At 37.2% G+C, this 14,168-nt stretch overlaps 1 protein-coding gene across 4 annotated transcripts; it reads left to right on the top strand.

Annotated features, from left to right (window-relative positions):
• The first annotated feature begins 661 nt into the window (after positions 1–661).
• On the top strand, positions 662–13,956 carry LOC135629369 (transcriptional corepressor LEUNIG-like). 4 transcript variants are annotated; one of them, XM_065136617.1, is made up of 18 exons: positions 662–879; positions 1,285–1,382; positions 1,463–1,572; positions 2,259–2,561; positions 2,693–2,778; positions 3,067–3,115; positions 3,223–3,298; positions 3,841–3,890; positions 4,266–4,574; positions 7,299–7,478; positions 8,913–9,155; positions 9,268–9,385; positions 9,502–9,611; positions 9,725–9,874; positions 12,200–12,355; positions 12,490–12,606; positions 12,852–13,058; positions 13,520–13,956. In XM_065136617.1, exons 1-18 carry the CDS (start codon positions 848–850, stop codon positions 13,661–13,663), a joined length of 2,538 nt encoding a protein of 845 aa, XP_064992689.1. In that variant the 5' UTR covers positions 662–847; the 3' UTR covers positions 13,664–13,956. The 4 variants fall into 4 exon arrangements, with proteins under 4 accessions (XP_064992689.1, XP_064992687.1, XP_064992685.1 ...); XM_065136615.1 differs by having other exon boundaries at positions 3,838–3,890; XM_065136613.1 differs by having other exon boundaries at positions 3,067–3,154; positions 3,838–3,890.
• Positions 13,957–14,168: the final 212 nt, after the last annotated feature.

The following is a 14,168-nucleotide window of genomic DNA, read 5'->3' as shown; positions in this document are numbered from 1 at the left end:
GGAAAATTAGAAACTATGATTTTGATCGTTTGAGAAAAAGGACCCGTTTTCTCCCTTTTTTTTTTATATATAAGATGCTTTTATTTCTTAAAATTCCAACAATACCTTTCATTTATTTTCTCTCCCCGATCTTTTACGACCGGTTTGTTCTTGGTCCGGTTCAATGCATTAAGATCGGTCTAATAATCCATCTAAATCGAACCAAATTAAATTAAATTAACTTATAAAATACGAAAAAAATTAAAATAAATTTTAAGTTATATTAAAAAATATATTTAAAAAAATATACCAGAAGGCATACAATTGTATAAAGATTACAAAATAATTTTTAATTAAAAAGTATAAAAGTAAGGCAAATATTTTGGAAGGCATCCTTTCTTAATATAATTACATATTTTTAGTTCAAATATCATTTTAAATTATAAAAGTAGTGTCCAATGGTCATTTTAATATTTTAAAAATATTGTATGTCCATATTTTATTAAAATATTATTTAAAAAATAGTAAAATTAAAAATCCAAGTAATTAATTCTATGAGGAAAAAGGCAAACCAAATCAATGGCTTTTCTGGGAATTCACCCATCTAAATTTTAAAAAGGATGAGTATGGGAAACTACCAACTTGGAGGGATATATATGTAATCAGATGCGTCCTTCCCTCTTTCTCTTACGTTATCATTTCCGTTTAGCTCTAGGGTTTGGGTGGAAGAACAATGGGGCTTTGTTGATTTGATGGGATTCCGCTTGAGCCGGAAGCGGAGCTGGTCGAAGATTCCCTGATATCTCGCCGCTGGTGAAGCGGGCGAGGTTTGAGCGCTCGTGAAGGGTGGTTTCCTTAGCCGGGGATCATGTCGCAGACCAATTGGGAAGCCGACAAGATGTGAGTTCTTGTTTATGGCGTCTCATGTCGATCAGATTTTATGGTTTTCTTCAGGCAATAGGCTTGCTTGCTTGGTTTCCTTTGGTGCAGTCACTCGCCAGGGTTTGTTAGGGATTGAGCAGCTTGATGCTGATTGTTTCTTTCATTCCTTCTGAAAAAAAGAACTCTTTGTAGTCATATTTAATGGCTTTGTTCCATTTTTTTTTGTTTTAACAAAAAAAATAGACTTTTTTTGAATGGATTTGTTTTGGTTTTATCTCAAGCAGTCAGTTTTATTCCCTTTATGCTTCATGGTTAATCATGTTTTGTATTTTATTTTCTGCTCTCTGCTCACCTTTGCATTTTCTTCCCTGCATTACTCGATCTTTTGCTGATGTTGGAACCGTTTATGTTCGTTGGAACCAGGTTGGATGTGTACATTTATGATTATTTGATGAAAAGGAAGTTGCAGGCAACTGCAAAAGCCTTTCAAGCTGAAGCCAAAGTGTCGTCTGATCCAGTGGGTAAGTTGCTAAGTGATTTGTTGAAAGTTGCGGTGTTTAGGATTTCTTTCCCCTAACAAGTGGATTGCCTTTTTTCTTAGCTATCGATGCTCCTGGAGGTTTTCTATTCGAATGGTGGTCTGTGTTCTGGGATATATTTATTGCAAGGACAAATGAAAAACACTCTGATGCTGCTGCCTCGTATATAGAGGTAAGATTGTCTATTTTGCACCGCACCCCTCTTAGTCTTGAAGTTAATGAAGCTTTGGACAAAATGCATTTGATTTGCATGGGCATCTTTGTTTGTATTGATTATATTAGTTGTTTCTTTATTGACAATTGTGGATCATGTTCGTATTCTACGGTATTGCCTAATAATTTTATTTGCAGTCATGGCTAACTAAACTGTTTGAATCTTGTGGTCATCTGCCTCACAAATTCAATTAGGATAATATAGTTTGCCTTTGTTGTCTTGCTATCACAAAAAAAAAAAAAAAACCAACCCTTGAGGCACTTGACTTTTCAAGTAGAAGGTGAAACAAGAAAGATGCATGTGGTGGCTGGCAGTCTCTAGAATTTGACATCTATGTCGGTTCTTAGAATATATAATGTTCTTAGTCTATACTGATACATGGTAAATGTTTTTGCTTTTCGTTTCATAGATCCAGGTTGGATTATGAAGTTAAACTCAACTCTAAGAAACAAATAAAGCAACAGCAACAGCAACTGTCTATTACAGTGGCAACAACAGCAACAGTAACAAATTCCAATTCGACAAATTAGTTTATTAAAACTTTGTACTTATAATTTTCAAGCAAAAGGTAGAGATAGATGTTACATCCTGTGGTTGCCTACATATTCTGGGAATCTGAAAATCCATATGATTTTGGATGTTAGACTCAACATCTAAAAGCAAGAGAACAGCAACAGCAGCAGCCATCTCAACAGCAGCAAATTCAAATTCAACAACTTTTGTTGCAAAGGCAGGCACAACAACAACATCAGCAGCAGCAACAACAGCAACAGCCACAGCGAAGGGAAGTGGCTCAGCTCTTAAATGGCAATGCCAGTGGGCTTGTTGGTACAGATCCTCTGATGCGCCAGAATCCTGGAACTGCTAATGCCTTGGCTACCAAAATGTATGAGGAACGGCTGAAGTTGCCACTTCAACGGGATTCTTTGGATGATGCATCAATTAAGGTGCTACTCCAAACTGATAATGCTGTTTCTCCTTAAACATCATTTTGCCTGTCATGTGTGACTGCTTTTGCGAATCTTGCCTGCTGTGTATGGGGACGATTTTGCTAATAATTTGTCTGCTCTTTCTGCAGAGGTTTGGTGAAAATGTGGGTCAGGTCATGGACCCAAACCACGCTTCCATGCTGAAGTCAGCTGCAACACCTGGACAACCTTCAGGGTATGCTTATTTAACATGGTTGTCATTATCCTGTGCTCAGCTTGTCGTAGAATTAATTTTCTGCTTTAGTTGAATATAGTGACTTATGTGCATGTACATACAAATACAATCATGGACATCAAAATCCCATACATATTATTATACATGTGTTTATGCATGTCATTCTGCTTAACACCTATTGCATGCCTGAACCTGTCTTCTTGCTTGTACTCTTTAGGGCTTTAGTCTTAGATATGACAGTGTTGTAAATAGATTTTGAGACTTAGCATGGACTGACTTCCAATTCAGGCATATTTTGCATGGTTCAGCTGGTGGTCTATCAGGGCCTCTGCAGCAGGTTCAGGCTCGGAACCAGCAACTTCCTGTATCAGCACAGGTGTTTTTTTATCGAAATAATGATTGTTTCAAAATCTATTGCTAATGCTGTAATTTGGAAATGGACAGGACATAAAGAATGAGATAAATCCAGTTCTAAACCCTAGAGCTGCAGGTCCTGATGGTTCATTAATTGGAGTTCCAGGTATCCACCAAAAATTTCTATTAGTCGATTGTTTTCTGGTGCTTTCAGATTGATGCTTTGGAGGCTTGTTTATGCTGTTTCTACCTTCAGTCTGTGGATTCTTAAGTTGCATGCTCTTTTGATTTTATATGCTGCTTCCGCTAGAGGGCTGTTATTCTTTGACTGTTTAAATGGAGGGGAAGCGATGTTTAGTGTGTGGAAATAAGGTTTTAAGTTCCGGTCCAATATCGTTTTTGGCAAATGGATGGACTAGTACAGTACTGAGATGCTGAATGGTATACTGACTTGTACCATCCGTTACCATCATAAAAGTAATGAAAAATGATAATATTGAGCTTATGATTCTGTTAGCAGTGCTTGGTCAGAGGGGTAAATATGAGTTGTTAGATACCCAACCAAACTTGTATGTTAAAACTGTGGAAGTCAACAAATTCAGTTGTTAGTGTTCACCAAGGGACACTTATTTTTCAGAACTTTATCCAGATTATCTCATTGTATTTTCTACGGACCATATGCACTGACTGCAAATGTTCTGTTAGCAGGACCCACTCAGGCTGGTAACAATCTGACTCTAAAGGGATGGCCCTTGACGGTAAGTTCAGCTTTGTGATTTCTGAATGTGAAGGTCGTGATTTCTTGTTGTCTTTTTTTGTCTCTTGCAAATGAATTGTGCATTTCTTTTATGGTGTGGAACATTAATCTGCTTTATAACTTCAGTAACTGCGGTTGCTTCATTAATGATAAAGATCTATTGAGGTCACATGATATATACTTTGTGTGAATTCTTTTAGATGTGTGTTTCTCTTCATGGCCATATTTACTTCCAGAAATATTCAACTTAGTCTTTGTGATCTTCTTTTTGGGCAATTCAATTGAAATTTGGTTATTTACTATAATGAAATTTTCTTAGTAAAGGACAACTCAAAGTATGTCTTATTTTTTCCTTTATTTCCTTTTCATCTTATAGGGTCTAGAACAACTTCGTTCAGGACTGTTGCAAAAGTCTTTTATGCAGTCACCTCAATCATTTCAGCAACTTCAGTTTCTAAGTCCGCAACAACAGCAGCTACTGCTTCAGGCACAACAAAATCTGACTGCCCCATCAGCTGCAGATATGGATAACAGAAGGCTAAGAATGCTTCTGAACAACAGGAACATGGTCTTGGGGAAGGATGGTCAGACAAACTCTCTTAATGATGCCATTCCAAATGTGGGATCTCCCATGCAAACTCCAAGTCCTTTAATGTCTCGTGCTGATTCAGATTTGCTAATGAAGGTTGACTGCTTTAACTTGCCCTTTGGAATGATTTTATTTCTCATCTTCACACTATCACTAGACTGCATGTATAAAATACAAATCATTGCACTGATTTTTATTCGTTGTAATTGTTCTTGTCCAACCTTCTGTAGTTGCTAGACATGAGCTTGAAAATTGCCACATGTCTGCATTCATGATTCAGATATTCTAACTTCTAACCACGTTTCAATTTAACAGCTGAAGTGCATGCTTGAACCCTTCTCTTCTTTTGGAATTGATACCTTAATTCCTTATCTGAGAAATGACTAGTAGCTTACATTGTTGCTTAAACTGAAACAAACATCAATGTGCCATTTTGTCCTATGATTGATGTTCTTGGGTTGATCTTGTCGCAGAAGGTGAAAATATAGGTTTTGAAACCATAATGAAGAGTAATCCTAACTATTATTCCTCCTCACAGCTGTGTATGCAAGATAATTGCAAACTTTATGGGAATATTTAAAATAGTAATTATTGGATCAAGGATTAAAATCTTGATCCAGTAGCAATGCTACTTGACATTCAGACTGGTATGGTATTGGTTCTGTACAGTGTACCAGTGCTTGTATGGATTCATACTGGTTGGTATTGTTGGACCATTGAGGAGGAGGTGAAGTAGGGGGAGAAGGGGAAGTGGAGTACCATGCAACAGAGGAGAGGCAGTGATACAACGATGCAGAGGAGTGACGGAAGCATTGATGCGGACGAGCAGCGGAAGAGAAGAAGACAAATTAAAAAGGTACATGTACCAGGTGGTAGTCTTGCCACCGGGTATAGCTCAATACTGGTTATCTTATCACTCAATAAGCTTGGTTGAGCAATAAGCCTGGTGCAGTAAGCTTGTTGGGCAGAAAGTTTAGTTCAATTGGTCCGTGCATTATTCAGCCGTCAAACCAGTAAAAATTGGTCTGCATTGACCAGTATGGGTGAAATTTAGATCCTTGAGATGGATGATGAGCAGTAGGAATACTGAAGAAAAATGAGAAAATTTTTCACCAGTCCTATATTTTGTTGTCGCTCAATGGTAGGGAGTTCCAAGAACTCACTTATGTGAAATACTTGCATATGAGAACATTCAGGTCCAAAGTAGACTCCCATATATTTTATCTTCTGCGAGAGGATCCTTTCTTAAGTTGCTCCAGGCTTAGTGCACTTGTTTAGCTGTTTTTGGTTGGAAAGCTTGCCAAGTTTCCTTTCCTTTTCTTGGTTTTTTAAATCAAAGACATGATCGATAGCTTTCTACCACAAATTAAGCTTGTAGCATGAACTGCAGTAAGTGTCTAAAGCTAGTAGCTAGTAAAACAAATTGTGATTAGTATGACTTTAAAATTTTCACACTAAGTAGTCTGATTATTCGAATGCTGTTTTTCTACTTAGTTTTACAATAAAAGACAAGATAACAAAGGATTATGTTCATCTCAAGTGAGATGTAGGTTCAATTGATACCATAATATGGTGTAATTAACTCAAGTATTTGATAAACCTTCTAAGAGAATTGTTATCTGTTCTAATAAGAATAGGTGTATTAATCGAGATTGGACTTCATGATTCAAACTATCAAAAAATACAACTATCTAAACAAGCTGTAGGTTCCAACTTCCAACTATTTGGGTTAGCTATGTGGATTCTTTTTTGTCATTGATTATTTGTTGAGAGCACTAGTTAAATTAAGAGACATCAGATCCCTTCTTATTGTTTCTAAGAGTCTTTCGATGCATTTATCTGCCTGACAGTTATCTTGAACTGTTTATGGGTCCAATATACAGAGCAACCGTTGATGGTTTTCCCCAATTTATCTTTGCTTGAACTGTTTATAGGTCTGATATATGGAGCAACCTTTTTCTGCCTCGCCGGCTGGATTTCCCCAGCATATAGGTCTGAACTGTTTATAGGAATATCTATGGTGAGAGGAACAAAACATAATTTTTCAATTGTCTCTCCTTGTTGGATTTGAGTTATGGAAATAGCTTTTTTCCAGATGCATGTCCGTGTGTGATGATCATCCCAGATTTAACAATGTCCATGTCCACTGGATCACTTTTTTTCCCTTCTTGGATAAATATAAATGTCGAGGATAGGTTGGCCCTTAATGAATAATTTATATGATACACAATAGATCTTTTTTACAAAACTTGTTGGAGCATTGTGGATACTGATGTAATAGCAATAATCAAGGTGTTTTTTCAAACTTCAAAAATGCTGAAAGAGACTAATGCAACGTCACTCACTTTGAATCTTAATGTCAGAAATCCCGGTAGTTTTATGGACATTATACCTATTTCTTGCTTCCATCACTTATAAAAGTCATTAGTAAGATCATGGCTTTTATAGTTTATAAAGTAATCAGAAAAATAATTAGTGAAGTCCAATCTTCCTTCACAAATAGAAGAATTGCTGAGAATATCTTGTTAACTCATGTTCTTGTCTGGAGCTATCAGATGATGGGGGACTACACCAAGTTGTTTGCTTAAGATAAATGTATAAAAGGCATATGATTCATTGGGCTTTTTTATTGAACTAATACTGATTCTTTGTGAAGTAATGTTGCATATGTGGTGGTCGGTTTGGAAACCTGATGTATAATTTTGAATCTATATTTTTTATTAAATTGATCTGATAATAAATTGAACTTTACCCTTTTTACATAGAAAAGTTCACAAAATCTCAACTCTTAAGATCTTGTTTCTTTTTTGTTTGTAATAGAAAATAGCTCAGTTACAACCACAACAACAGGTTAGCAATCAACAGCAGCAACTTCAACAGCATGCTCTTTCAAGTCAACAATCACAAAATTCAGGTCACCTTCTTCATCAGGAAAAACTTGGAACAGCCAGTATGGCTGTTGATGGAAGCATGCCACATTCCTTTAGGGGAACCGATCAGGTATATCTTTTACATATGTCAGTTTATACATAAAAAGTTTGCTTCTCTTTATGTCAATATTACATTGGCTTTATCTAAAGATTGTGAAGGATTTCACAGGAGCGAAAAATTCTTTCAGAATGTATTAGATTACATGTTACAGTGTTTGAAATAGATTTGTGATATTTTTTTTTTTGTTGCATGTGGATGACACCTAATTTCGTTTGATTTTTGCTATCACTAGGTTGTGATTATCTTTTGTCATCTTTATTTCACTACCGCACCGAATACTTAGTTTTATCCAGCTAATTGGTTATTCTGCTAACAAACTTTTGGCAAATGCATTGCATGCAGAACTTTTTAGAGCATCTTATTTTTTTTGGTTCTCTGTGTGCTAGTATAAGTAGGAGCTCATGCTGCAAAAGTTGAAGGTGATGTGCTAAGGAGGAAAAGGTTAATATTGCTTCATTGTGGTTGTGCTTTAGTTTAAAATTCAGCCTGCCTTGATGTTTGGCCTTTTTGTGCATATTGGTAATATTGGATTGTTCTAAAATTGCAGAAACTGCCCTATATTAGTATTTTTCTTTCCTGATTCTCTATGACAACAAATATGGAAACTATTTTTCTTCAGTGAGATGATGAAACTGCCATATCCTCTGGCTTCATATAAGAAGATAGGTTGTGTTGTTTATCACAGCATAATGTAATTATGAGAAATTAGATGATGAAGCATAATCTGCAATTGTCATGCCCTTCCATGTTGATTGGTCCAGCATCAGCACTTGGCATGGTCCTGTTCTGTGTTGTAGTATCTTAACACGGGTCTGGCAAAGACCTTCTGTGGCAGAGCACAATGCGTGTGTTGGTTGACACTGATTTGCATGTACTTTTGCCAGCACTTTACTAATGACAGGAGTATGTATGAAGACAATGACATGACATCTTTCCAAGTCCGACTGTTCCCTTCTTTAGACTGGGAATCTGCCACGTGAACCATTGGAGAGAATAAGACCAGGAGGAACCTGATGAGGCTGAGATATGATCGACTTTGTTAATATGAACATATTTCCCTATACCTATTCCATCTGTGAGTAGTGATTCTATGATGACTCTATTCAAATTAGTTGAGCAGTGGATGCTATTATTGGTACCATACGTTAATGAAGAAGTAGAGCACAGGATGAATTAGTGAATCAGATCAGATGGTCAGATAGATTATTGGATTCTCAACATAACTAGTTTGTCTTGATAATTAGTTGATCTGTTGGATCATATACGTTTGATTGTTGAAGTACAATTGCTACCTGATTATCTGATTCTTTGCCTTTGAGTTTATGTGTGTAGAAGAAACCATGTTTCTTTAGATGAACTGCAAAATTTGAGATATGATTGAATGTTGAAATCTAAAAAATATTTTCTTTAACTTTGAGTAACTAATTTTCAAATGGATTCTAGGCTTCAAACAATCAAAGTGGCCGGAAGCGGAAGCAACCTGTGTCATCCTCAGGTCCTGCCAATAGCTCGGGAACTGCAAATACCGCTGGGCCTTCTCCAAGTTCTGCACCCTCAACACCATCCACTCATACACCAGGAGATGTGATGTCAATGACACAATTACAGCATAATGGCAGCTCATCTAAGCCTTTGATAATGTTTGGTGACGGGCCTGGCGCACTGGCATCTCCAACCAACCAGTTGGTAATCATACAGGAACATAGTTATTGCTTATTGATCAATAATAGGCCACTTGCACAGAGCTGGTATTAATACTCTGTTTAAGTAGTTGGATGACAATGTTGTTGACATGCAGGCTGACATGGATCGCTTTGTGGAAGATGCATCTTTGGATGATAATGTCGAGTCATTTCTATCTCATGATGATGCTGATCCAAGAGATGTGGTTGGCCGCTCTATGGATGCTGCAAAAGGTGCTATATTTCTTGCATTTTTTCTTGTAATTGTTTGCTACTTCATGTTAAATTCGAGATTAAAACATGCCTTGCTGGGTTTGCTTATTGTATGATGTCATCAACTGCTCTATCAGGTTTCAGGTTTGCTGAGTTTAATGCAGCCAGAGCAAGTACAAATAAAGTTGTTTGCTGCCACTTCTCTTCAGATGGAAAACTCCTTGCTACTGGTGGTCACGATAAAAAGGTCAAAGCAATTTGACAGCTCACTAATCATTTGTCACTGATTAGGAATCAAGCCCCTGTCATGTCAATGAGAATTTTTGAAAATATCCTTACACGACTTATTTCACACTGCAGGCTGTCTTGTGGCATGCTGATACTTTAAAACCGAAATCTACACTGGAGGAACACACACTGCTGATAACCGATGTTCGGTTTAGTCCTAGCATGCCGCGTCTAGCTACCTCGTCATTTGACAAGACTGTTAGAGTCTGGGATGCTGATAATGTTAGTAATAAGTGCTTAACTTTTTACACATTTTACTGCAACATTTTGTCCAAGAGCATCTGTTTGTCATTTGGACATCATTGTGTTTGGAATACTTTTAGATGTTTACTTACCATATCTCCATTTCTGCTACATATGTTGTTGCGTCATAACTTATTTTGAGAAAATACTCCAAGCTGTTTTTTTTCCTGGATGCTACAAAATCTATGATACCTTAATAATTCTTGTGTTGCCTGTTAATTATAACTTGGACTCCGAAGGATTTTGTTTCACATTACTGTGGCACTCACTACAAATTAAGATATTGTGATAAAGCAAGGTTAGCTAAACCAGTCGGTTCAGTACCGTTTAGCCAGTATTTACCAGTCCGATTGCCAATCAGTATACGGACCAGCCCAAACTGCACAGTCAGTTCAGTCTGGTTATATAATTTGTTTTAACTATGGTTTACGACTCCTCGTGAGTTCTTCACCTGTCGTCGGCTGCTCAATGCATGCTGCTTGCCATATGTTGCTATTGTCTGCGCACCCTGCCACCCGCTCAAATACACCTCCTCTTCCATTGCCTCCTTTTTCTTTTTTCTTTCTTTTTCTTCCTCTTCCTCCTCCTCCTCCTCCTCCTCTTCTTTCTTTTTCTTCCTCTTCTTCTTTGTTCTTCCTCCCCTCCTCTCCCTCCCCCAATAGGGGCAAACATACAGACACATGGTATGCCAGAACATGGACTGACACAGGTCTGGTAATTGAAACTACAATCCATGTGATAAAGTGTGCAAGTAGCTGAATCTACTAACCACTGGCATGTAGAATTTAGTGTTCCACAATGGGACAAGTATGATGTCTTGCTATATCATATTCTGCCGAGTTTTTAGAACTGATGATTATGCTAAATCTGGTAACTGCAGAAATGAATAAACAATTTAGTTTTTAATGATATAACAACTTTGAGATTATCCACATTATGTTAACAAAAGCTATATCATCATGTTAGCAGAAGTTTTTAAGGGTCATTCATTCTGAATCATTCGAACTTACCTACTACAAGTACAACCAATACAGGCACATGTTTTATTAGATGGACCTTTACAATGTTTTCTTGTGGTACATCTATGCATACAATTTCAAACAGTGACTACTAAATTATTTTCATGATGACTTGACACATGGAATGCTGTACCTACTTTAATTTAGCCATCTGCCGGCGTAGGGTGGGTGTCTTAGCACACGTTACCACTATTTTGTCTTGTGTCATTCTCGGGATGTATTGGCACTCCATTAGCAATGCACTGATCATTTATTCCATGCCTTGCTGACTGGTACAGACTGGTCTGGCTAAAACCATTTGAACAGTGCACAAAGGCAATCTGGGGGACAGGCATCTGAGATTTTTATGAAATGCTTATTTTGGAGAATGGCCAATTTTAAATTTGTTTTTGCATGACTTTTTCTTATTAAGGTAAGGCCAAGCTAGTTGGTTGTACTTATTACAAAATTGTGCAAGTCTATTACTTATAGCTGAATGAAAACAAGTAATCAGGAACAGATGATGTATCATGGAATTTTTTTGTGATTTTTGAATGATATAGACATATATAGTTGGAGTGCTTCATAAGTTCATAGATGAAACTTCTTTAGATAATTACATAAAATTTTATGGAACTAGGAAAATACATGCTATGCATACATTTGATTAGATGTGGGAAACATGGTGTAGAATGTATATGCCATCTCTATGTTCAGGATTTCTTGAAGTTTGTGCTTGAAGTTGCACAATGGAGTTGACTTGCAAAGGCACAAATTTTTTGGTATGAAGTTTGAACATTCTCTAATTTTTGTGTGATAATTGCAGAAACTTAGACAAGTCTTCAAGACCGTCTAATTGTCACAGAACAGAGTAAAATGTTAGAAATCCCCTTTAATATTGTTTTGTTCACCACCATCGTGAGTTTGACTTCCCCTGAACAGTGATACTCCTGCAACAAACTTCATGCAATTATCTTACACTGTTGAGTGGACAAGTCTGAAGCAATTAGGCTGTAGTTGCTTCAGAATGCCATGAGGTTGTGATTTACTGATTTGATGTTTTATTGTCCTGTAGCCTTTATTGAATTCAGCTCTTTTGACAATTTGTTTGAGTACATGAATTTAACATACAGCCAGGCTACTCACTTCGTACTTTTACGGGCCATTCTGCATCTCTTATGTCTTTGGACTTTCACCCGAGTAAAGAAGATCTCATTTGTTCCTGTGATTTGATGTTTTATTGTCCTGTAGCCTTTAATGAATTCAGCTCTTTTGACAATTTGTTTTACATGAATTTAACATACAGCCAGGCTACTCACTTCGTACTTTTACGGGCCATTCTGCATCTGTTATGTCTTTGGACTTTCACCCGAGTAAAGAGGATCTCATTTGTTCCTGTGATGGCGATGGAGAAATGCGTTACTGGAGTATAAATAATGGTAACTGTGCCAGAGTTTTTACGGTAAGAAAGGATGCTATTTGTCTCTTCAACTATACCTATTACAGAGAAATCTTGACTTCCATTAGATTATCCATTACGGGCCATTCAACGTGAAGTTCTTCTGCTGGTTACTTGAATTTTCTCTGTGCACACAGGGCGGAACAACTCAAATGAGGTTTCAACCTCGTCATGGTAGGTATATTGCTGCAGCTGCTGAGAATGCCATATGTGTGCTAGATGTTGAGACACAAGTTCGCCGGCATTTACTACAGGTTGGTTATCTTTTGTGGAACCTCAGATATGCAATGTAGCAATACACCAAGCTTTTTGACTAATTTGTCACATCAAACAAGGAATCAAGCATTTCCTTTTCTGATATATTAGCTTCTTGTTCTCCGAATTGTGTACATTGTCCTTATCCTTCTCTCAATAACTTGAATATTTGGGATTTTCTGTTGTTATCTGATCATCCAAAGATAGCCTTGCTGCATGATTGACATCACTGTTCCACTTGTAGGGACATACAAAACATGTTGATTCCATTTGCTGGAATCCTTCAGGCGATATTCTGGCTTCTGTGAGTGAAGACTCTGTCCGAGTTTGGTCACTTGGTTCAGGAAATGACAGTGAATGTGTGCACGAGTTGAGTTGCATTGGAAATAAGTTCCACTCATGCGTTTTCCTCCCCAATTATCCATCCTTGCTCGTGATCGGTTGCTACCAGGCAAGTTCTCTGCTTAACTTGTGAAACTTGGTTTTGATCATGCTTCTAAGATTTGACCTCTAGATTGTAGGCAAAGCAGTACTAGCGCTTAATGCTCTTGACTCAATTTGCATCATTGTTAGCCCTCTTACCAGTTACTATTATATGCTGATGCTTGTGGATTGTAATATCCATCTTTTCTTGTTCATTATAAGAAGAATCTTTATTACTCTAATCCACCTTCAGCGAGAGTTATATTTGTGTTATCAAAATCAAAATGCTTTATTTGTTGATCCATCTTTGTGCATGCACACTGCCGCATTTTCTGTCACTTGATTTTCTTCAACACCACGAAGGGTGATGCTCAGAGTGTTGAGCATCACTGACCGTAAATTGATGTCGTTGTGTTGATAGTTTGCAGTAGTTGTGTTGTGATGGAACCAATGAACTGACTGTAAATTGATGCCGTCAAATTTGTGCAGTCACTAGAGATCTGGGACATGAAAGAGAACAAAACCATGATGCTTCCTGCACATGATGGCCTGATCGCAGCCTTGGCGGTATCCAATGCAACTGGAGTGGTAGCATCTGCAAGTCACGATAAGTGTGTGAAGCTCTGGAAGTAGCCTCCGTTTTTTTCTTTCCGCAATCGGTTGAGCCACTTGCTATGCTTGCAAAAGCTACAATGATTCTGGACTACCATCTCCTGTGGCTTCCTTGTACCTAAAGGCGATATGGTGTAGAATGAGAATAGTTTTTTTTTTTTTTGTTCTCTTCTTTGTTTCTGTGTTTGTGACCTCATGCTGCATCATCCAACTTATCGGACATTTATGTCATACATACCTTGAATCGATGTTGTGCCAACTTTGTGTGTGTGACTGTGTGTATATATATAGCCAGCCAAGTCATTTATCTTTTGCTTGCTTTGTCTTCCATGCTTTCCCTTATATTTTTTTAGAAATGTTAAAATATGGGTAAATTTTTTTAAAGAGTTTTTAAGTTTATATATATATTTTTTTTCAGAATGTCTCTTTTTATTTTATTCTTACAAAGCATTTTTGTTTCCTAAAAGATGATATTACCCTTGTTCGTTGCTGGATGCTCAACATCATTTCCACTAACAACAACAGC

This window comes from Musa acuminata, chromosome BXJ3-1 (genome assembly GCF_036884655.1).
Source record: "Musa acuminata AAA Group cultivar baxijiao chromosome BXJ3-1, Cavendish_Baxijiao_AAA, whole genome shotgun sequence".
In the NCBI taxonomy this organism is placed as follows: Eukaryota; Viridiplantae; Streptophyta; class Magnoliopsida; order Zingiberales; family Musaceae; genus Musa; species Musa acuminata.
The sequence above is the reverse complement of the archived record's forward strand: the minus strand, read 5'-3'. Positions and strand labels throughout refer to the sequence as shown.